Raw genomic sequence first — 25511 nt, 5'->3', positions numbered from 1 at the left:
GACTGAGTGAACTCCATTCTTTCAAGCCAGAGGTGGGGCTACAGATGTAATTTGTCCTGAGTGGGGAGCTAGAGAAAAAACGATTACATCATTAAAATCAAAAGGGGTTATCCTCACAGGTATGAGAATAAGCTTAAAACATTTCACGGTAATTAGTCCCTCAAGACATTAAATATACTGTGTGAACGATTATGTGACATTATGTCCTGACATTTTGGGTAAAGCTTATGGGGTGTCCATAATGGAAACCTATGGATTCATCTTCCTGGAGCTTTGAATATTAACATCAAATTGAGCAGAAATGCAGTCATTAGTTTTTTAGATGCCCTATAAGGTATGTTATTACCAACACCTTGATTAAGCAGTGGCGCTAAGAAAAGGTCAGGGGTTCATCAACATCACCATGATCCACCCTCTGGGAACCACAAATGTCCGTTTTAATGTTCGTTTTAAGGTTCGATCCATTGGATGGATGTTGAGATGTCTTTTCTCAGGAGTGACCACCGAGTGAGGGGACAAAAAGTGTACCAATCTATCAATCATAGACACCTACACACACAAGAAAAACACTGACTGAAAAAAGAGCTAGCGCATGCTCTTTTTCCCTTGTCACCCGGAGCTTCCTAAAACTACTGACAATTACCGTTGGATGTCAATGAAAAGAGAGCAGCACAGGCCAAACAGGCAGCCTAAAAGAAGCTGAGTTGGCCAATATGCTGAAGTGTTAGCAAGGCTTTGTGGCCATGTTTTTGATTAAACAGGCCAACTGTTTATAGTAGTAACATGTATATGCATCGTGCACGGTGGAGCGGCACTTTGTCACCACCATTAATGTCTATTTCCCACATAGGCTTATTAGTTGGTGCTTTAAGCATAATGGGCTGATAATAACAAAGTGTGTTTCAAGTGCCAAGACAACGCCTGTATGTGGGTGTACACATAAACAAGACACACACACACATAATGTGCTCACAGGTACTGTGTCACTCATTGCTTGGCACCTCCGCCAATAATAAGTGCAGTGTTTAGGTTGGTAAAACCTTATCAAAGCTGCCCTGCTGAGGTTTAAGTGTTTGCTTGTAAAGTTTCCTCTGACCTCAGTCCGTTGGCATGCTGAGCCACTCAATAGGGCTGATTATAAAGGCAAGGTCTGCACCCACCAAACTCCATAACATACCATCACAGGATCAGCTCTTTGAGCTGCTGATGCCACTCATGAAAACGGAGGGCCAGATAGGAAATTACAAGGTGACAGAGATGACAGTGAGGAAAAAGGTATTTTCTCATGATGCCATTGTTAAAGCTGCTCAATTGTCACTTAGCAGTGTTTCAAGGAAGTATTTCCACATTTTTCCATCTGCCACTACAACTCTTTCTTTGCAATAATTGCTTAACTTCACCACAGAGACTTGCTGCGTTTTTTTCTGGATGGAAAACAAAATCTGTCACAACCTTACAGTTCTCCCAAGGTGACTGAATCTTATTTGAATCCTAAAAAGAACAAAGAAGACTTGTTAAATGATTAATAAGGAAATGCTAATTATAAAACCAAGACAAATGAGTTGAAAGTTTACACTTGGGTAAAATCATGATATAGATAGAAATCAACAATGATCATCTAAACAGTGTTGTTTAATGTTGATTGATGTTTTAATTAGGGTTAATTGGTTTCTGATTCTTCAATTATGGATTTTTACCTTTCACTAAAAGAGACAGATTCTGAATAGTATTAATACAGTGACAACAACACTGATAGCTGTACATTTTAAGAATGAAAAAATATGTGCAACAATATAGAGGACACCCATAGATAATTAATATGCTACAGACGAATGGCCAAAACACTTCCTGCGACTCCTGCAATTAAAAACTCTCTGAACACTAAACACTTTAATCTTTTATCATGGCTTGTGAATGTGAGTGACGGCGTCAGTCAAATGTCAGCACAGTTGATACTGACGACAGTCAACTTTTCGAGACTTGTAATGCAACCAAATAGCCACTTCAATGTCTTCTGGGACTATCCATCTTTGATTATGTGTGGTAGTTTTAGCATCATGGAAATAGCCGGTTTCATAGCATCTAATGTCCAGATTTTGAATCCCTTCAATTGGCTTCATCGCCGTGCCACCTACGATCTACCCTGCACCCCCTGCAAAGTCCAGGCCAGCAAACAGATGAGGAGGAGGCTCCGCTCACCCATGTTGGTACAGCTGCCTCTTCTCCGGCCACAAACCAGCAGCAGCAACAGCTGGAAAGACTGAGGCTTTGTCTGGCTCAGTAGGCCAAAAGTGCTAGGAAACTGATATTTGTCTGGCCGCAGTGTTGAGCTATGGGGCCACGAAAGGGCATCACTGGCTACCACTGGATCAAGACACTCCTCAATAGAGAAACCAAGTTATGCTGTCTTGAGTGAAACTGATCAATGGTTGCGATTGGCATTTTGTTGGATAATCGAGGTAAATAGTTGGTGATGTGCCCCTTCGAAATTGGATGGATGGATGAAGGATGAAGGTTCGGCTCCACGGACCGTAAGTGCAAATTTTGGTAAGTTGAACAGTAGAACAATGTGGATTCTCTGGTAAAGTGTACAATATAATTTAACAGTACAAAATCACGAAAAATGTTGGATTGATCTGCTGAAGATTTTTCTACTGGTCAATGGACAAAATAACAAACAAATAAAGAAAATGTTATATATACCTTCATTTTAATTTCTTCATCTAGAGGCAACACCATTCATCCATGGGATTTGCTTATGATGCCAGGGGACATGACGGGACTTTCCTTTCAAATAAGCAGACCGGCCAAATCATAGATTGAGTCAATTTAACAGATTTGGACAGTTTGAGATGTAAAATGAAAGTATTCACTGACGGATGATATAACCCTGTGTTATACTATAAAGTATTTGGGGATGTGTGTTGTAATTTAAGCAACTTCCATATTTTCATTATAAGGGCACAGTCTCAGAATAGATAATATAATATATTATATGGGTTATATGGGTTTTTGTTAGTGAAAGATTAGCTGAGGACACCCCAGCTATCACTGTCAATTATCATTATAAACATCCGCAAAACATCATCATCACTGTGTACAGGGAACTCTCTTTGGCCATCAACTTGTAGTCTTTCTCTCCCCCTCTCTCTCTGCCGTTCCCTCGCCCTCCCTCTTCTTCCCTCTCTCCTGCTGTCACCTCTCACAGAGCCTGGCAGCATCAAGCCAGCTTGCATTTTAATTTGGCCCTGAAGTTACTTATTTCATTATCGATCATCCGTAATGCTGAATCAATGTTCATCTTGTTACGTGGGCCATACCCGTGTAATACAGTGATAGTGGGGCCCGGAGTTACTCATTCCCTTTACAAAGTGACTTTACCGTAAAATCAATGCCTTGTGTTACTGATACAGGGGAAACTGCAGCAGATGGAGCGAGAGTGAGTGGGCAGAGAGGAAACAAAAAAAAAATACAACTCACCTTTAATGCAGCATTATTAAAGGTACTTGCTAAGCATAACAAATCTCTATAGTGGGAGTATTGTGTCATCATACAGTAGTTTAAGCCATGATTCTTTGCTACCGTGCAATTAATAATATGAACGATATGTAAAGTGATAACATATTCATATTCAGCTGGTATCAGTTGGATTTGATGTTGTGGTTAGTGTGTCATCTGTGCTGCTTAGAATGTTGCCGGGAAAATGTACCCTATACATTCATGACATTGTACATGTTTTGCACAGGTCTGGATTATTTTATACTGACCGTGCCCCTTGACCCAGCACAAGCATATGATGTTGGAAAATATAAATGATTTAATATGGTTCCATCCGGATGAATGGAATGACAGATTTTGTTACCTAAATAATGACAGTTTAAAGGAAGTATAAGAATCCTGCGGGTCAGCATGAGTTATATGTCCATGTGAAAGCACTAGTAAAACTGTCGAGAAAGGTATTAAACACGGGGCTATTATGACCTGTCCAGTCAGTATCAATTGATAAACAAACCAGAATACTCAAATTATTCTTCGAGTAGGTTTTCGTCCTCATTTTTTTTTTACCACTTCTCCCCCAGCCTCCCAGGGCAAAATTAATAGTACGCCAGTAATATATTTTGGAGGGTTGTTTAATATTATAGGTGAAGTGCAACAAAGACATTAAAGGAATATTATAGTAGGAAATTGAAGTGTAAGATTATTTCTAAAACCCCACTATTGAGTGAAATGGGCACACAAAATATATATTTATATTATATTTGATATATTATATTTTGTCAGAGTGATGCGAGCAGACATTCGTAAAGGCCTAAAAGCACCAATGAAAGCCATATTTAGGAGTACACGTCTATGGTTTATAAACAGCCTGCCTATAGATATAGCGTTTAGGTTAATATATCTATATGCATATTGCACATTGTACAAAACTTATAAGCTGCCGGCCCCTTGGTTAAAGCTCTGTTCAAGGCCTGAATCTAAAATGGATCTCCCACTCAATCTATGTGCTTAGCCTGACTGACTGACTGTTTAAATTTAGTAGTAGCCTACAACCTGAACGTAATGTAAAACACTTGCGAGGCAATGCGTTAATTCACGCTTTGATCCACTGTCCTAACCCAGTTTAATAAGTTGCAGTCCATTGACTATTAATTTGTTTCCAAATGGTGTGAGCAGGAGGAACTGTTCCAAAATGCTTTACTTTGCCACTAATGCAAATCAAAGTTAGGCTATCTATTTAATATGCATGATTGGTTGGTGTAATGTAATTAAAATCATACTATTGAAATTATTCTAACAGGGAAAAAAATTAAACTTTAAATGTATTTCAAAGTACACTTGCTTCTGCTGCTAAGAACAATTAATTTTTAGAAACTAATTCATTTATTGGATTAAGCTTCACTGTTCTTTAAACACTGCAAGATTTATTGGACCTTTATTTCACCCTAATGGGACATGAGTTTGAAAGAGCTTATTCGGAGATTGAATGTGTTGCAGTTAGTTTTTTAGGTTAGCCACAGATTTAAGTTTGAAACCGCTGAGGAACATTCCTGATGTATAGTATGTATATTCCCAACAGCTAAGGATAATTGCTTTGTAATAAGATATGATAATACCAATAGTCACTTCCTTGAATTACACTGAGACTTTTTCCTGCAAGGTTTATTATTTAGTTTCATCATTCTGACAGACGTCAAATATATTGCAGTTTATTTAATAGCTTCAGCTGACCGGTAGCTTTTCATGATCACATTGAAAAAGCTGTAAATCACTCCACTGCACTATATCTTATACTGTATAATATGTACAGCAGCAATCCTCCTGAAATTGAAGATGCCAAATTCTGGTGAGTAACAAACTCAGCAAATACTACTGCTGGCTCCAGTCCCCTTTCAAGAACTGCTTAACAAAACAAGAGCTGCTTTTGTCAAGCAAGTACAAAAATCTCTCTCTCACACACACACACACACACACACACACACACACATACACTTCAAACTACCAAAAGCATCCAACGGTCATTAATTGCGTTTTCTTTTTGATAAAATATGTTTTTATTTTTTTTTCTGTCACTGGAGCTTTATGGGAAAGATCTAAATGTGTAATTTGAAGTGCCTCTGTTTGAAGCCTTTGATCTCGCCTGTTTTGCAGAGCCTCGGTTCATCATTTGCGACGTGTCGCTGGTGCCCTGTGTAGCCTATTGCATAAGGAACTACTGTTGAGCGATAGGCCGTGTATGTTTGCTTATGAGAATGGGAAATTGTGTCATCTGCATAATTACCGTCAAAGAGCTCTCTACAAAACAGCCCTCAAGTCACTCGCGTGTGATTGCCCTCTTTTTACAGCACCTACAAATTAAATTGGCTCCAGCGCGCTGCCAGCATGCGTCCAGAATTAAGAAAAGTAATTAAATTTAGTGTAAGAAAAAATAAAAATAAAAAATAAATAAAAAAATAACATGAGGTCAAAATTTGAATTTTGGCCTATTCCGATGTGTGTGCGTGTATATACGGAAGTCAAGCAGGGGCTAGTTTGCTGTTTACTGAGACTCTCTTTAAGAGAAAGGGGGGAGCAGCGTCTTAATGCTTTTATGGCTATGCTAGTTTCCCGGGTCGGTGTGAAAGTGTTAAGTTAGTGCGTGGTGCGTTTGATTGGAGGCAATAAATCAGATGCAGTCCTTGGCGTGGGTGGTGTTGAGGGGGGGGGGGGGGGCGTCCGAGCGACGTGGTCCCGGGGATGAGACACGTGTCCATCCGGACTCGGAGCGCTGCTTAGTGGACACCAGCAGTCAGACACCTCGCTCAGATTTATTTATTCTCTCTCCCCACCCCCCACCCCTCTCTCTCTCTCTCTCTCTCTCTCTCTCGTTTCTCTCTGTCTGTCTCTTTCTCTTTTCTTTCAGCAGTGTGATTGGACGTGATTTTTTTTTGTTGTTGTCTTTTTGAAGTTCTCTTTCTTCTATACACTTATGCACTTATCTTTAACCACCCTCCACTTCACTGTCTGGACCCCCTCAGTTTGCAGGTCGATCTTACGTGTTTGTAGGTGTAGGTGTGTGTGTGTGTGTGTGTGTGTGTGTGTGTGTGTGTGTGTGTGTGTGTGTGTGTGTGTGTGTGTGTGTGTGTGTGTGTGTGTGTGTGTAGGTGTGTGTGTGTGTGTGTGTGTGTGCTTGCGCGCGTATGACTGTGTGTGTTAAGTGTGAGCGTGCTATTGACTGCTATGTAGTGATTACCATTCCGGTCGGATGGCACCAGCAAGCCGCTGTAATTAATAACCCCATAATCCGGGTTGGGGTGGATGTCGGCGAAGAACACACACAGATTCAGGACAGAGTTGTACAGAAACAAGGCGTATCCTTATGGGTAGCTCTATATAAGAAATTATAGCTGCTATTATCCCTCCCAGACAATGATAACTATCTGCTTCCAAAGAAGATTAAAGGTTTATGCAAGTTCAGAATTCTAGGAAACCGGGATCGCATTATCAAAACTACACTGAGATTGATGAGATTTCATCTCGCCGTCAATAATACATTAGGATTTATATTCAAATAAAGTGCGTGAAATAACAATTCAACCTCTGCAGTTGTTTTGCAAACGATTAACAAAACAGATGCTGGTACAAAATCGGTTGAAATGCGATTACGGTTGTCCCGTACACACTTTTATGTATTGATTCATGGAATTTCAATTTTGACTCCCTTGTTTTGTTTTAATCCGTATTATTTACAAGAAACATCAGGTTGCATCAACATTATCAAATGGATTTTCTGAAGGTGCAGTCTGTCCGATGATCGTTTTGTTTTGTAGCGGATTAAGAGAAAAGTATTTAAAATAACTATTATTTGTTGATTTAAGCTTGAGCGATCTGTTTATTTACTCAGTATCACCATTGTTATTATTATTAATATTACTATTCTTTTTCATTATTATCGTTATTGTGGTTGTTAATAATAGCAATAATAATTATAAAATGTTGCTTTATATATATATATGTATGTTTTACTCTTTCTTACTGAAGTCAGAGTGTTGTTTCCCCAGAATATACATCTTCTCAGCCCAATCCACTAAATTGTTTATTACTTGTCATTGTTGGTACTTTACACTTAGTCTTCATTAACAGTGTAATGTGCCTATCATCAGCTCTCTCTTTGATGTCAAGTGGCTACATGCGACCCGTTTGATGTCTCAAATTAAAGACTGAATTGACTCCGATTCGCCTGCCACCAAAAGCCCATAACACCTCCAAACCGGTGTAAGAAAACACAGTTTGCACTCAGTGACATAGCGATAAATAAAAAGGTGTGTATAGCCTGTGATCCGGGATCATTACATGGCATGACCACCGTCAGTTACAAACATATTCATTATTTTCATATTTTTTCCTTGTGATTTAAGTGTGTTTGGCACTGTCCACTGACATTTCTTTAATAGAAAATAATGTCAATTAAAAAATATGTGTGAACACGTTCCCATTAACACAAAAGAGAAGAAAACTGCCTTTCTCGATTTTACTTTTTTAACTTCTTAAGTGAGTATCAAAGTGTCTTTTTGTGTTAAAAAGACAACTAAAGACAAAAAAAGTTAATCAGTCGTTGACACCAAAATGCTTACTGTTGTGCAAATGGGCAAAATTGAGAATTAACACAAACAATGCGGTGGGACGGACTCGAACAAATAACAAATGAAATAGATTGGCGAGCCATAAAATGAGATTTGAAATCCCATTCAAATAAGAGCTCGCGACGTCAGTGCACTTATCCGAGAAAAGAGAGCAAGGGAGGGGGAGAGAGAAAGCGAGAGAGAGGGAGAGAGAGAGAGAGAGAGAGAGAGAGAGAGAGAGAGAGAGAGAGAGAGAGAGAGAGAGAGAGAGAGAAAGAGAGAGAGAGAGGCTGTTTGGTGAGCGGTGTGTATGAGAGGGGTGAGATTTGAGAAATAGGAGGGGCTTCTAAACGACTAGAAATGTCAATCTGAGCAAGGGAGTCCCAATAATCTAAAGCAATCTGTAAGGACCTGACCTTAGTCCATCCAGATCAATAGGGAAGTGAGGGTGGAAAGAAGAAGAGGAAGAAATAAGGGGCGCAACCGGATCGTTTACACTGGCTGTTACCGAGGAAATATAGACTTCCCTTGCTTGCACCTTTTGTTGCTCACATGCTCACACTGTAAAAGTGGATATCGAGGCAATTCCCTTGCTTTGTGTGATTGCAGCAGACTTTTTCCCCTTTTCCTACCGCCATGTCTTTCCCTCAACTGGGATATCAGTACATCCGACCGATATACCCGCCGGAGCGCCAGGGGATCGCCAGCAATGCCCGGGCCGGGACAGAGCTCAGTCCGTCCGGCGCACTCTCCAACGTCCTCTCCACTATGTATGGATCTCCTTTCGCCGCAGCAGCGCAGGGCTACGGAGCGTTTCTGCCCTACTCAAACGATATATCAATTTTCAATCAATTGGTAAGTCACTCTGGTCTCTCTTAAGTCATCCATAACTTTTTACCTCATACTTGAAATGAAGAGAAATAAACAAGTCTCCAGGAGAGGTTTATTGGCACTTTTCGAGCGTAAACTTTTTGAGCGCCGTGGTCTAGGTTACTTTGTGGCTGAATCTTTCGTGAAATGGAGTTAAAAGTGGTTAAAAAGTAACACATTAACAAACTGCGCTTCGGGCTTATTGTTACATCATTTCCTGAAAGTGATAGCAAAAGAGTTAATAAAATGCTGCAACGTGCTGTGAAGGTGGGGAATAAGTGCATAAAAGTAAAGTCTTGTCCGCGTAAGTGTTTCGCTATAAATATAAAGTAGCCTACATTTAAAATAATTCATTTTTTCCATTCAGTTGCTAAGTTTGTGGTAGAAATAACGTTTTGAGTTAACGAAAATACTTTTGTGTTGTGTTTGTTTACACTTCAATAATAACCTCGATGTTGTGTTATTCCTGTAAATCCCCTTGTAATACTGTGTGGCTTGATTAAATTTATCATAAAGAATAATTCCAGACAAAGTATCCTATGGCATTAATATTTTAAATCTCATAAATCCCTCTGACTCTGTGATTCTTTGTCTTTGCAGGGTGCTCAGTATGAACTCAAAGACAGCCCCGGTGTCCAGCACCCAGGCTTCGCCCACCATCACCCTGCTTTTTATCCATATGGCCAATATCAGTTCGGTGACCCATCCAGACCCAAAAACGCCACCAGGGAGAGCACCAGCACCCTGAAGGCCTGGCTCAGCGAGCACCGCAAGAACCCCTACCCAACCAAGGGCGAGAAGATCATGCTGGCCATCATCACTAAAATGACCCTCACCCAGGTGTCCACCTGGTTCGCCAACGCCAGGAGGAGGCTAAAGAAGGAGAACAAGATGACCTGGGCCCCTCGGAACCGCACCGACGAAGAGGGAAATGTTTACGGGAGCGATCACGAGGGGGAGGAGGGGGACAAGAGGGAGGACGAGGAGGAGATCGACTTGGAGAACATCGACACGGAAAATATTGAGAACAAGGACGACTTGGACGACCAGGACGACCTGCATTCAGATATTAAACTTGACGGGAGGAGTGACTCTGAGATTTCGGACGGCTATGAGGATTTACAAGGGCCCGACCAGAGGTTTCTAAAGGCTGTGGGAAAAGAGGTGAAAGACGTGGAGAGGGGAGGAGAGCACTTCAACAGCCACCATCACCACCACCATCACCACTCTTCTTTGGACACCAAAGCGTCCCAAGCAAACGGGGAACCGCTCAAACTGAATCCGGTGTCCGTTAGCTCGCCGCCCTCAGAGAACAGCCCTGCCCCGGCCCAAAAGCCAAAGATCTGGTCTTTGGCAGAGACAGCCACGGCCCCTGACAATCCGCGCAAATCGCCACAAATGAACGGCAGCAACTCTGCAGGTCCGGCCGCCCAGACCATTATTGCCCCACATAGACTCATCTCTTCTTGTCCCGTTGGGAAAATCCAGAACTGGACAAACCGAGCATTCTCGGCGCATCAGCTGGCTTTACTGAACTCAAATCATTATTTGGGACTGGCAAACCAGGCCACTGCCACCGGCCTGGCCCTCTACAGCAGCAGGCACACGGAGGACAAGAGTCATAGTTCAGAGACTTCAGTCACAGGTACATGTCCCCGACACTGAGACGCGCATGTATAGATAACTACAAAAACAAAGACACTAGTCCATTGCCCGTCATTCATTTCTATTATTTTAGACCTCCCTTTGCCTTCTTTGCCTGTTCATGGATTTTGTTTCTCTCTTTCTCCAGGCCACACAGATGAACAGTGTTACAATATAATAGCTTACAGAATACAGTGTGTTTGATGTATGCGTGTGTGTGTGTGTGTGTGTGTGGTGTGTAACAGCTTTGAAAAATGTCCGAGAGAATTATGAAAACCTCATCAGAAAGCATTTAAGAAAAAACAGTCAAATGTTGAATTGGGTGAAAAGTGTTCTTAATATTCGTGTCCGTTTCCTCCTTTATTTGGTATTGCTACATCCATGGGATATTGAGGCCCATGTGCTTATATTCAATGGTTTACATAAAGCCCTCGTCCTATTAAGCCAACTAGTTTTCAACACTAAATTCACTGAAACCCGGGATGGGCTCTGAGAATAGGCAGTTCAATGAATGCATTTTAATTTTCATTGCCACAATTTCAGAGAGATCTAGTGCCTTGGATGCAGAGAAAAAAAAGTTGTTAAAAACAGCTTTCACCCAGTTCAAAGATAGCGAGGCTGTCAATTGATGACATTTGGGAATTTTCTTTTTTGATGCCATATCACATTTTCTTTTTTTAAACGCAATATTTACCCAAATTAGCTTTTATTCTAAGATACATTTTTTTTATCCCTGTGTTTGTGCGCATGTGTTTTTTCGTCAAGGCCTATGTTACACTTACTTGTTTGGTCATGCAAATGAGCTCAATGCAAATTCACTACAAGCTCGTTTTTGAAAGGCAATTGTCACTTTTATATTATTTTGGTTTTTTTTCCCGAGGCTATTATTAGTAGGATTTCTTTTTAGATCAATACAATTTTTTTTCTGTTACCCCTGTGTATTTCAGGCCTCAGAACCAACTAGAAGCAGCGGTGGTTCTTTCGGCTCTCTCCTCTCCATAACCTCACACCAATCCTCTTTATTCTTTTTTTTTTATTTGAATATGGAATGTAAAATAAGAATAATACATCTCTGTATACTTACATTGTAAGCATGTCCTGTGTAAAACTGCTAATGTAATAATGTATGAACCTGTAGTCTGTGAGTTTTTCTTTTTCTTTTTGTAAGTTCTGTGAGGATTTGATGTTCAAATGTTTTGTATATAAAGTTAAGAATATGTACATACTTGTGAACCAAATTGTACAAGAAAGTCTATATTTTGGCTAATAAATGAACTGCTGCAACTTTAAGAAATTGCTGGTTTTTGGTCGAGGTATTTTGACAGCTGCTTTTGATGGTGGCTGTTATTGTGCACTGCAGCTTGAATTGCATTGCTTTGGTTTTTGTATGTGTGTTAGTGGACAGCCTAAGGCACAGACTTCATCCGCCGTGGCAGTGATAAGTAAATATTCGAGAGGGATTTATCACACTTTTGTAGTGGAGGGACTTAAGGCTAATTAGCCAGTGTTGCGGCATATATTTGGATATTAATGTTGTGGGATTATCCTTACAGAGACGTAAAATGAATAATTCTTTCATTAATTTTCGTCTGAAATTGTATGGTTTATAAAGAGACTTTAGGTAATGAATCACTGTTGTATGATCGCTGCTATTCGGTAAAAGCGGTTCAGCTGATCCTAAGGATGGATTTTGGCTTCGCACAGCAACTCCCAGATCTCATCATGCTCAATTTGCAATGCTTTTGCTCTTCACATATATCATACAAATTTTCCTCCACCAACGCTGCTCTTTGGTATAATTGTAATATATGGTAGCTGTAGAACTAATAATAACATCATTTATTTGGTTTGCCCGTGACGTGATCATTTGCATGTGTGAGACCTTATCAGAGGAAGTTTATGTAAACTTAGTGTTGGAGCTCCCTCTACAGTCACATGCAGTCGGCCATGTTCTGGTGCACTCAAAGATTGAGCTCATGTTGTGTGAATTTCCTTCGGCGCATTTGTAATTTATCCATCAAGTGTGATATAAAATTCGATAGTACATTTTGCTCTTATTAATCTGTCACAATATCAGACCTTTTTAACGTGTTTTCAAGCCTTCGTGTTGTGATTTTTTGATGTACAAACGCAGTGCACATGTCACAATTAATCACTTGTTTTGATGCGTCAAAAAGCAAGCATATATACATATGTTTAAAAGGCAAGAACAATTAATAATTGATGTTAATTTTAGCCCAAATGATCAAACATATCTTATCAAAAAAACAAAGAGGCATTTTCAGTTTGGGTCACAACAACAACGGGCAACAATTAGGCATAAACATTATGCAAATATTTACCAAAAAGTACAATAAAGCAAATCTTGTTAAATAGAACAAGTAGATCAAATTTAGCTTTTTTACAGTCGCCACTAGCTCGAGTATTAAACAATATTGTATGGCGGCCATGCTTAACTTGATAATTACTTCAATCATCCTTGAAGGAGCATTCAATCGTTTCACTTCATTCCTGCGTAAGATGAGATAAAAGGTTTAAAAAAGAAGAAAAGAAAACAGGAAAGAAAAGTACCGTCAATATTTCTATTATTCCAATTTTGCCGATATTAAAACATATCTCTCTTTAGATGAGACATTAAAGTCGTATGCAAATTATTGTGTTTTATCCAACTTATTTAATAGCAGAAAATAAATGTTTAAAACGTCCAGAAATGTATTTTGGGAGACAAACTTCGATTGCCTAATTTATCCTACTTAAAACGAAACGTATCCTTTTCGATGATATTGTCATTATTTATTCATTTCAGATTTATATTTATAGTTTAAATGTTAAAGGACTTTGTTTTATGATTGCTTTTATAGTTTAAAAACGCAACAAAAAAACTAACAGTCTGTCACACATTCCTCAACTAGACTTAGATGGTCAACGAGGACTTCTATCTTTTAATGTCTGCCATTCAGGGCAGCAAAGGCAGATGAAAAGGGCTCGAGCCGTATCCTCTCTAGGTTTAGGATACGTTTTAAACAAACCCCAAGTCAGCCGAGGGAAAGACTCCGGAGCCTTTTGAGCTCCGCTCACCATGTTGCCTTCCTGTCTAATCAATTATCTTCCGTAAGAGCCCGATCTAACCGCGCGGTGCATATTAATAAGGGGCATCAGCCAGCTGATTGATGGTAATAGTGTTTTTTTCTTTTTGTACATTCATGCCCACTTCCGTTTGTTAAAGGAAGTTGCTTTGAATGACCAGTATAGTTTATTATTTTACAATAAAAAGGAAAATGAGATTTTTTTTATATGGAATTTTACAAGGAAGGAAACAATCGAATCAGAATTTAAAAAAACACATTATATAAACAGTATATACATGTAAAAAAAATCTGTTTGATAAGATTCACCATGACTTATGTCATCTTATTAAACACGTTTTAAATATAAGGTGGGCTGTAAGGGTAGCTGCATGTGAGTACACTGAACCTTATAAATAACAATGCTTATTCCCTCACTGTTCACAGGACGTTTTCTCCTGAGGGGCCCAGAACAAGCCACCTCTTGATCATGGGGATTCAATTGAAATGCTACTGAAGGGCCAGTGATCGTGTCTAGAGCTCAGGGCCTCTCCTCTGATCAGTGCATGAAATTAGGGATTAAAATGCCTCGGCAGAAACAAAGTAATCATGGCTGCTTATGTCGCCATACGTGTCCAACCTGCTCCCGGTTACAAAGAGCAAATGGAATGCATTAGCTAACATTTTGCTCTGAGCTACACACGGACCATTTCCAGTGGGGCACGGTGTGTCACTCGTTTCCTCGCACATTAAGTGGATGTTCTCCTGGCTAATGAGCAATAATCAACATTGACTCCTCTTCTTATTTTCTGAGGTCCAGGCTGCGTTAAATGCTCAGAGTCTGCGGGGCACACTTGTACTCAACTGCCTCAAAAGCACAGGGTAATCTATTCCACATGAGATGGGAAGATACTCAAGGAGATGGAATTAAACATATTAGGAGCTAGAGGCATTAATAGCTAAAATAATCAAAACGTGATACCATGGATTTTCAGATTCAGATATCCCACTTTATAAAGCATAGCTCCTCAATTATACTCACTGTCTTGTAATTATTTATAAATATAGATGATTTTGTAGCATGACGAGTGTGGGAAAGTTTTTGACATAGTTGAAATAAATTACACTTCATTTCTAATCACATTATGTTGCCATGAATGCTGTTGACTGCTGCTCCCTTTTGCCCTCAATAGTCTGAGACAGGTCTACATACAGCTACATGGGGCAGGGGGGGGGGGGGGGGGGGGAAGCAATGCGCTGTTAAACAGCCATTTAGAAGGGGAAAAATCTGAGAAAGATGGAATCATTAAAAGGAAATCTAATCTGTCTTTCGAAGTGTTCATTGATCTGGGAGAAGGTGGACGGCAGCACCAGGCGGCTGAAAGGGTCTGGCCAATGGAGCCATCAGAGGCTCGTGTGTGAATGGGGAGAAGCCATGGAGTAAATAAACACTAGAGCAGCCCATTGGAGAGGGCCAGAGGTGCCCTGTGAAAGAGGAGGCCGCTGCAAATAAAGGGGGTCAGTCTTGTGTTTTCACCCCATCCACCCCTTCTGTCATTGTAGCCCCACCACCAGTGCCACATCCTCCTCCTCCTTCTACCCCCAGGCAGGCCCGTTCTGCCACACCCCCTCCTGCCACCGAGACAGACAAATGTCACCTCCTTTGTGGACCTAGTCAGGCTTAGAAGCGGCCCACTGTCTTTGTGCGGTGGACTAATCCTTTTATGAGCCACTGTCGACTGCGCCCCCACCCAGTGCTTGCCCGGGCCAAGAGAGGGGCTGCCCTTTTGCAAGCACTCGGCCTGTGTGTTAGCTGACCGCAGGAGGAGCGGGGATCTGCTCTCTGGAACACATGTCCCACACACCACATACCTTTATACACAGGCTTACAGGGCCGCAGCACTCCACGGCAACTTGTTACAGCGGTCGCACTCCAGAGCTGAAAGAAGAGGAGGAGGAAAGCTCAATTGTACTCCTGCCGAAGATATGCGACTTCTGTGTCTCCTGCATGTTTTATGGCACATTCATTATTGAGAATGTAAGTGAAAGTGCAGCGGCAACACGTTAAAGAATAGCCAGGCAGAGAGGGGTTGTTGTGTTTCCCTGGGCTGAGCAAAGGACAAAAGGCCCAGAAGGAGTGACATTCTCTGGGGCCGAAGCGGGAGAGAGGGAGGGCACTGATTTCATGCCTTTTGTTGATGGAGGTTAGAGAGAGAGGAATTCTTTCACTGAATCCAAAAGGCAACAAGTGGGGAAGGGGGCGACAGGCCGACAGGCTAGAGGGAGAGGCATTGGGGCTTTTGCCGTTCACCCAGCTGAAAGATTGTGCTTTTCTCAGCCCCCTTCAGATCCTTCAGACAGGCCAGAGTTACAGGGCAATTATGGAAATGCAGCTTTGAAGCAAAGCATAGCCGTCTTTCAGCTCTTCCTCAGGACAAAGCAAAGGCAATAAGGGCTTTTTATGCACCCTCCTCTATAAAACATGTTTCAGCTCCAGTATGTATATGTTCTTGACTTTTCTGCTCTAACTCACACAATATTGTAGTTAGTGTTGACATTTGTGAATATGGCTTTAAAATAAGTGAAAAATAAAATTAGAGACACTCCTTTTTTCTGTATAAAGAAATACTATAGGAACATTTTTCACGTTTCTGGTGAAAAGCTGCAATCCCTTATTTCTTTACAATGTCATTATGCCTGTAAAGCATTTACCGAGGAGATGAGCACAGAGGTGGGTTTGTAAAAAAAACGCCTGGCCTCATAGCTGCTTCCAACAGCTGCACACTTTTACCAGCCTGATGTCGCCTCTCCGCACCCTCTGCACTCACACGTCACTAACAGAGGCCCAGCAAACCATCAGCCCTGCGCCTTCTCAGCTTTGTACATTAGTCAGCGGTGTAGCACAGAATTTCGCCACCTCGTGTGAACTAATAAGACACATTTTCTCCGGCTTTTGAGAGGATCGCAAGAGAGTGATGTCTCTACATCACCCGACACAGCAGAGGCCTTGTACAACAGTGCCTTTACACTCCGAGCATATCTGACAAATGCCAATACTCCGGCGTTCACTCATCACTGTTAATGAGAGGACATATTTTGGACGTTTCCAATATTTGTACAGACTTCATACATTATGAAGGCTCTTTTATTCACAGTACCAGACGGAGAGGACATGGGTGGGGTAGGGTGGGGGTGTATTCATGACTCCTCGGTATTGGCTGGCTGGTGAAGGGAACTTAATAAATTCTTCCTCCTTGGAACACTGTCAAACAAGTCCTTTCTTACATCTCCCATGAATACATTACCAGCGAGTTTGATTGATTAGAGACCCTCACAAGAGGGTGAACCGATGAACCGACTCCCCCGGTGTGATTAATAGACTTTATTAAGAGAGTCCTCTCCTTTTTAATAATGGTAATGTAAAGGAAGGCGTTGTGGGGGTTGCGGGGGGGGGGGGGGGGGGGGGGGGGGGGGGGGGTGCGCAGGAAGTCTAACGATGATCACTGGCGCTGTCCCTCTCTTTGATCCACATCCCCTTTAGTTTGAGTTCATTTTCTCAACCTCCAACTGGCAATATACATCACCCTCATATCAGTGCCACAGATATGAGGTTCCTTTTATATACTGTTTTCACTTTGGTGCCTGCATACTGCCATTATGAAACTCTTTAAAAAGTCTCTCCGGGGTAATGTGAGAGGCAGGATTGATTTGGATTCCAACTCACAGTTTATAGCTAAATGAAATTGGCTCAGTATCCATGAAACATCTTTAATAGACCTTAGATCAGAAACTAAGTAATGACTGTATAACTCGGCACCTGACGCCTGTGTTGTGGTAGAGCAGTGTATGTGACAGTATGCTTCTAAAAGCATGCGTCTCTCTACTGGATGGCATTTATAATGTTCAAAGGGAATTTAAAAAATGTCTTATTTTTCTCCATTTCTCCATCTTACATAATCATTCTAAAGTCTAGGGGTAGTATGACCCTTGACCTCCTTACGCTTGGTTGCTTGTAAAGTTATTGATTTAGGAATTGGGTGATTCTCTGTTTTGTACAAATTTTAAGTTCTTGTGAATAGGACATTTAAAAATGAATGTATATCATATATACAAAAATATCCAATAAGTACACTGTCCTGTGTGCATGTGTGTTGGTAAGTCAAAGCTTCTATGTAGTAGGTGTGTGTATCCAAACAGCTTGCTGGCTAATCATTGTTCTTGAGAGCTAGCGTGGTGTTAGGCAGGGGGTAAACCATGTACAGGAAATTGTTTAGCCACCCAGAGCTGAGCCTGCTTATCAGCACAACACAGGAACAACAGAGAATTCAATAGCACTGGACACAGCAGCTCCAACTTATCATCATGCAGTATTTTTGCAATACACCACCACAAGTGATTTATTCAAACACGGATACCACAGATAGGGCTATTCACGTCCCGGCGCATTACTGCATGACCCAGACAGGTCCTGTTTGCTTTCCTGCAACAAACCAGACTTGCGCACACAACCATATATGACATCACGAGACAAGCCAAGTGTTGCTCACTGCTGCTGTAAACCTGAGAGGGAGGTCGATAACAGCAGGTGAGAGGGCTTCGCTGTGTAATGATGATGCCTACCAGTGTCTAAGTTGTAAACCCTGCTATTGATTCTCCTCAGTTCAGCCAATAGTCTCCACAATCTTCCATGCCTGAAAGTCTGCAGTAATGTGTCTGCATAGAATCCAATATCCGCCGCTATTAATGAATACTGACAAGCAGCTCGTCCTTTGTTTTTTTTTACTTTTATTTAACCAAGTTAGTCCAGTGAGAGCTCAGATCCTGTTTCCAAAGAAGACCTGGCCAAGGTCGCACTATAGCACAGTAATTTACAGTAAATTTAATGAAAAATAAACACATTTTATATTAAGAAAAAAAGTTGAAAGCGGAGAAACATGATAGAGAAACGGAACACAAATTAATAAAAGGCACAGTGTTAAAACAGCTAATATATGTTGATACAAAGTGTTTACTACTGCCAGTCTATCACGCTGAGATGAAGCAGGGTGACATGCTTCCTCGTACTCCACAGGGAGTTTAAAAGTATACATGTATATGCTAAAGCCAGAGGAAAAGAGGAGGCAGAGAATGTACTCTATTCTTCTCAACTTTTCTTTATGCTTAAATAAACTTGTTGTCAGGCACATTGTCAGCCACTCCAGCGTGACACCTCACAGCCAGATAATGGCATTGCCATGCAAATGAGAGATGGTGAGAGCTATACCACCAGTGTGTGTGTGTGTGTGTGTGTGTGTGTGTGTATGTGCATGTGTGTGCATTCATCCATGCATCTGTTTTGTTAGTGTTTATTAGAGAATGAAAGGGTGGGCGACAGAGTGATTCAGTGGCGGCATGAGGATAGATTGGTGCCTTGTCTATAATACGGAAACTAAATGCATGCTGAAGGAGGATTGTAGAGCCAAATTCTGTTCTGTTCCAACTCTCTCTCATCTACTCCTGGGAAATCTCCCTCATCTAGTCAAGACAAGATGCCTTCAGACATCACAGAGAAAAATTAAAGATGACAGCTTGTCACGACCAGAGTCACCCAAATTGCTAAGTAGAATAAATGTGCAATATTATGTCCTGATGTGACTGCAAGAGTTTAGATTATAGAATCAAACAAGACAAGTCACACTTTTACAAGACGAAAGGACGTCACATCAGAGTGTAAAAGGGCCGTGAAAACATGCTGTGGACACCAAACAATATGTTGGTAATTTAAAATACACAACGCAATTAAATAAAGTTTTTTTTTTTTTTACTGGGATAGAATAGAAAGTCACTGACATGTGGTCAGGAGGGAATCATTCTTGGTATTTTGAGTTAATAATTACCAATTACAAGGCCCCCTCTTAATCTAGACAATGTAAAGTAAAACTGTCTACCGTCTCTTGTCAGAGACAGGACACGGGAAGTAGGAAGTGGGTTCTTGTGAGACACAGGGCAGAAAAGTGACTGAACAAGCCAAGTGTTCAGCATGAATGCTCCCTGCCATCTCCAGCTGTGTAGGCTCTCTAGGTTTTTTCCCTTAGTAGCGACTGGGTACAATGAAGTGGCACTCTTACAAACAGAGAGGGGTGGGCACCATGTCAGCAGGGCCAGTACAGCCCGCCCCCTCCTGTTGTCATGCTAAGACAGCAGCGCTCACTGGAACTGTACCCCTATTCACACATCAACCTCAAATCCACGCCAACGCAGGGCAGCCACGTTCAGATTCTTCCTATTAACGTCCATGCATCGTCTCAAAGACAAAACCCGTGCAATTCTTGAAAAATCGACTTTTCTTCTTCTTTCGGGTCTGTGAATACACTCAGTTAGCTGATGACTGTAAGGGCAAGGCGTGTGGACCCCGAGCTCCCCTGGGCCTCATCACAGAGAAGCACAGCCTTAATCTGTAAAAGACCATGAGAACAGGCATGTCTAATGTCATTTTACAGGTAGATAGAGCGGGAGATTGGAGAGTAATTGGAAGTAATAACAGATAGCTCTCTTTCAATCCCACAGGACTTCGCTCCTCCTACGGCCCCAAAATTCCCAGAAGACTCCTCGGTATATTTGCTGTCGCTCGAAAGAAATATACTGCGGATGAACTGTGACCTTTGTCCCCCTTCCCTGAAGGTCACCTGTCCACTTTACATACACAGATGAGGTCCTCTTTGCCGGAAATGATAAGACAAACAGCAGAGAAGAGGTAAGGTCAGCAAGTTAAACCAACAGCTAGAATGACAGTTAATTGGCCGGAGGGTAGTGTAACTGTCATCCATTTCCCCTGGGCTGACTCGGGAAGACTCCCCCCGGCTGCCTCAGCCTGCTCTCCAGAGACCTCCACTCCGCACAAGAACGCTCACTTATCAGCTGTCTCCCACAGGTTCAACCAGTGGACATTGGTGCATGGGAAAACAAAATGATTATATTGCCTCCGATTTGATTATTACTTCATCATTATTGTTTATATTGTGGTAATACACAATAAAGACTGTGACAAGTGAGGAGATGAAATGTCAAAGTGAATTACAGGCATATGCAGACACTGGCCGCAAATCAGCTGGCAGAGCTAAAAGGTCTTTCTTGCTAATTGCTCATACCCAACCAGCAGTGAGAGGCGTCCAGCCGCTGTGCAATAGGCCGGCTGACTGAGAGCAGACAGATAAGACTATGTGTATGGATGATTCGACCCATGCTCTAATGACTTGTTTAGTCCCGTGTGTCAGAGGCAGTGACACATAGAGGATGGCATGGAAGCTCCTCTGTGCGTGTGTGTCTGTGTGCAAAGACAGGGGCAGAGAAGGGAAAATAACTCCCTGCACAGCACTTAGAATAAGTGTGTGTGTATGTGAGTGGGTGTGTGCAGGAGCAGACCACATGCATGTATAAGGAGGAGTGATGGTTTCAGCAGAATCTGTCTGGCTGATTTCGCAGGGCCAGGGTTTGGGGTGTGAAAGGCGAGAGAGAGAGAGAGTGTGTGCATGTGGGAGATAATAGGCCTTTCTCCACGCCACTCAGCGTTCCGCTGGCACACAGCTGGCACACAGCTGGCCATCCAACTAAACTGTCCCAGCCCCTTATTTGCCTTCTGCGCCCTCCTCCACGAGCACCACCCAGCCCCCCTACAGAATGCCAGACATGCAGGGTAAGGCAATACGGGGGGGGGGGGATGAGGGTTAAGACAGCAAAAAAAAAAAAAAAAAAAACATTAGCGTTAATGGGGAGGAGGAAGGAGGAAGTTATGATGGGGCCCACCGCTCCTAAGATCCATCTGGGGCTTGGCAGGAGGGGATCCGTCAGTGACAGACAGGTGTTCCTCAGCAGTCACACTAATCCCCGTCCAGCCCCACTGCTCCGAGGCCCGCGGGGCTCAACTCCATGCTTCCACAGCTCCTCCTGATATAGCAGCTACTCTTTCTGTCCCTACTCTAAGTCACTTTAACTGTCAGAAACAATGTACAAAAAGAAAACCTGTCCCGAAAGATCAATACACAGGGAAAATAGGCATACAGTGTCTTCATATCTCCCACTAAAGGATATATACTCCCTGACCTATACCTGTAATGGCCAGCTGAACACAATTTACTGTTGAGCACCAACACTGAGCTGGAAGGAAATCTGGAAAATTGGGAGTGCAATTGAGTCTTCAACTAATAACATTGAGCCCTATTTATGTGCTTGGACGTACAATGGTATACTGGTTATTAAAAAGCTGCATTAAAACAATATAACAAAGAATCTACACTGTAACACAACATACCTTATGACCTCATATTTTAAATGACATCTTCAGAAATGACTGTTGACAGATCAGGCCAGGCTCAACCAGATCATCGCAGGCGATTACATTTTCAAACGTGATCTTGAAATGTAATTGAGATGTATCCGCCATTGTCAAAGAAATGATTGATGACATATTCATATCAATACATTTTTGCACCTGTCTATTGCCAACTAATTCAGTGTATTACATTATGAGTTTATTACATTATGAGTCATGAAGGCTTTTACACCTGGTAATGGGTGGAGCTTTCCTGGGAAACATCCTCAGGTGTAAAGGAGGTGATGTGTTTTAAGTTCCCAGCATTAGCAGCAACCTATTTTGCAATAGCCAGCCAAAACCTAGAGGTACCCACAGACATAACCTTTCAGGTCATAAGAGAGACATCACATTGATTGTCCACTTCACCTGCCACTGACAGGTAACCAACAGTCACTTAGAAGTGCTGCTTAGAGTTAACAATCTTTGTTGTTGACAAAAAGCAAAAAATGCAAAAAATCAAACCAATGATATATCCTGCGACCAATACAATTAGATTCTTACTTCTTGCGTTGAGTCTCAATTACTATTTGTCATTGTATTACACATAGACTGCATATAGTGGACGTAGTCACTGTGATGTCACCCATTAGTTTGTGGAGTACGGTTTTGAAGGCTCGAGTTCGGCATTTTGTCCGTCTCCATCTGGTATTTTTGCAACCAGAAGTGACACGAGAAGGTGGAGCTAAATACAACCAAACGCTGAATAAGACATTATTAGGCAACCAACATGTTACAATTAACTTTCATGAACTAAAAACACACTGTGAAAGGGTTAAAGTTGTAAGACGAAAACAAGACAACTCCCAGAGCAGACAATCCAGTGGTAGCAACCTGTCAATCACAAGGTAGCCACGACTTAAAGTATACCCTGCTTCATCGTCTATTTGAACTCTAAATGGCACCACAATTTAGTAAATTAACATATGCTGTATTGAAAAAGACTTGAAACTATCGATTGAGACCATAAATTCATGTTTACAATGTTTGCTGAGGTAATAAATCAAGTGAGAAGTAGGGCCATTTTTGCATAGACTTCTATACAATCAGACTTCTTTGGCAACCAGAGTAGTCGCTGCTGACCTTTAGAAAGAATGCAAGGTTTAAGGCACTTTCACATCGGCTTAATAACTTAAGAGACTTTAAAGTAATAGGAAAAAAAAACGTGCAGATACAGAAAATGGGACAAGACCTTACACACGTCAAACTGTTTCCACTCCACCTGTAAGGTGGAAACAGTTTGGAGTGTGTGAAAAAGGGAACTCAGAGATTCTCAGATGTCCCTCCCCTATCACTCACTGATTCATGGTGCAAGCAAGAAGCATAACATGGCAGTTTGTCCATCTAGTGACTTCAGCAATTGCAAAGTAAAATGCAGAGCAGAACATAGCTGGTTGAATCTGTCACTAAAAATTATTAGGTTTGAGTAAACACTCAATATTCAACAATAAAAGTTTTTAGTTATCTATTACAAAGCACCAAAGAGAACTACGTCAGTGTGGACGCACTTATATATTTGCATGGGTGTGTACGTGTTAGCTGTGATGTTCAGCAATGTTCTAGTCATTGTTCTAATAACAATACACTGAGTCACATCTCTAAGCACCTATTTTGATTACAGGACAACAGACAACTGAGGAATGTACTTCCATGGATGTACTTCCACCTGTGCTATCAATAGGTTGCAAAAGAGAGGGAACTTCAAATTACATCTCTGCAAACAAATGGCCCACTAAGCTGTTTTTGTCATTGGGAAAAGTAGATAAACCACATGATCGTCAGGTTGTGGGTTGGGAATGATGTAGATAAGGAGTGTGCTCTGTTGAGGACTGCAAAGCACATCCAGATGACTGGGACACAACACTGTTAGACAATATAACCCTTATAGACACGAAGCAGCAGAGTTTACGCAGGGCTATAATCTGAAATGAGATGACTCCATGCAGAGCTACAAATTAAATAAAGCCCAAATCTGGATTCCATTATCATGTCTCCCAATGCCTACATTTTTGCAACATTTATATGGCAAAATAAATATGAGCGTTGCCGTATCAAACAAAGCTCTAACCAGTATTTGTTTTGTGGGAACGCTCTGAGAAATGAAAAGCTAGCCCGGTAAACACAGCCTTTGCTGCCTAAAATTTGCGAGTGGCACCAAATGTTTCTGGGTGTAGTAATTGCTGGCAGATTTGTAGATGTGTGTTTTAATTAGCCTCGACAGGCTGCTGATGGCATTACACAAGTTGTTCTCGTCAAACAGGCCCCAGAGATGGAAAACCAACAGAGATCAACCATGTGGACACGGTACAGTGACTCAGAATGAGCCCTGAGTTAATGTTTATAACCAACACCTATAGATGAATGACCATATATCGGAACAGCTGCCCAAAAGTGTTGTTAATGAGGTAATTCCTAAAATGTTCTGTGGTAAACTATATACATGTCTTAAGAATAGAAATAAACGTTGATCTTAAACTCAAAATATTTAACTTTTTTAGATTTTACTTTTCTTCATGAAAAGGGACTTGGGATTCTCGTCTTCACTGAAATGAGCAAATATCATCTCCACGTGCGTTTAGAATTGTAGATAATAGACCTCCGTTATCTGAACACAAATCTCAAGAACTGCTCGCCTTGCACACACACACACACACACTCAACATTAGAGTTATCACTCCCTGTAAACCGAAAGCACTTTTAGGCCTTGTATGCTCGTGCTGACTCCCCTTGCACCTCATCTACCCCGCGCTAACACAAACCTCCTCTTATGTGGCTTTCCCTTTCCCCAACGCGGGATCCACATCACTGAGACTGTAGCCGCCATGGAGGGAACTTCTTCCACTTCTCCAGCCATGTTCGGCCAAGATTTATTCGCCTCTTCAACCAAAATGTAATTTTCACCATGTTGGTTTTTGAGAGTGAGGGGAGTGTGGGGGGAGTTTTTTTTTTTTGGTGCTTTGAGAGTCAAGTCTACTCAGCTTGGATAGTGGGACAGCTCGTCCAACACCAATACCCCAAACCCACAGAGACAGCTAAGTGATTTATTGGCCTCTTTTTATTGAGAGGGCCAGAGAGAGATTGAGAGAGAAACATAAGTAAGAATAACAGTGTAATTGAGCCTGTCTACAATGTTGCGCAGCACAAAGGTAACACAGGTGGAGGCATTTAAACGGTTTTAGGTTTTATGGCAAATTAAAGGAAAGAACTTTTGTTGTCTAACAGGATTTCCTGTGGCTAATCAAAACATGTCCTTTAATTTCTATCATAGAGTTACTTGTGTGGTTGTTACGCCTTCATTAAACCACGTTAAAACCATTTATTGTAGATTACAACAAAATGTCAGTTCATGATGAATTTCTCTTTGTGCTACTGCCATAGACTTAGAGTACACCTCTTAAAAAAGTATGGTACCTTTGTCTTATCCTGATATTACAATTGAATCAAACTCTGGGAGGGATTTTGACTTTTACATTAATCAAAGTTTCA

At 41.5% G+C, this 25511-nt stretch overlaps 1 protein-coding gene across 1 annotated transcript; it reads left to right on the top strand.

Annotated features, from left to right (window-relative positions):
• Nucleotides 1-8481: 8481 nt before the first annotated feature.
• On the top strand, nucleotides 8482-11901 carry irx3a (iroquois homeobox 3a). Its single transcript, XM_079163297.1, has 3 exons — nucleotides 8482-8954; nucleotides 9570-10614; nucleotides 10762-11901. The coding sequence occupies exons 1-3, from the start codon at nucleotides 8736-8738 to the stop codon at nucleotides 10815-10817; spliced, it is 1320 nt and encodes a 439-aa protein (XP_079019423.1). The 5' UTR covers nucleotides 8482-8735; the 3' UTR covers nucleotides 10818-11901.
• The last annotated feature ends 13610 nt before the right edge of the window (nucleotides 11902-25511 follow it).

This window comes from Pholis gunnellus (assembly GCF_910591455.1).
Source record: "Pholis gunnellus genome assembly, chromosome: 1".
NCBI classification, from domain to species: domain Eukaryota; kingdom Metazoa; phylum Chordata; class Actinopteri; order Perciformes; family Pholidae; genus Pholis; species Pholis gunnellus.
This window is presented reverse-complemented; position numbering and strand designations above follow the sequence as displayed.

What these genes read in the sequence shown, in the direction of transcription:
- irx3a (XM_079163297.1), top strand. Translation starts at nt 8,736, where the DNA reads ATGTCTTTCCCTCAACTGGGATATCAGTACATCCGACCGATATACCCG. An exon ending in TATCAATTTTCAATCAATTG is followed by an intron (nt 8,955 to 9,569) that starts GTAAGTCACTCT and finishes TTGTCTTTGCAG; the next exon opens with GGTGCTCAGTATGAACTCAA. An exon ending in TTCAGAGACTTCAGTCACAG is followed by an intron (nt 10,615 to 10,761) that starts GTACATGTCCCC and finishes CTCTTTCTCCAG; the next exon opens with GCCACACAGATGAACAGTGT.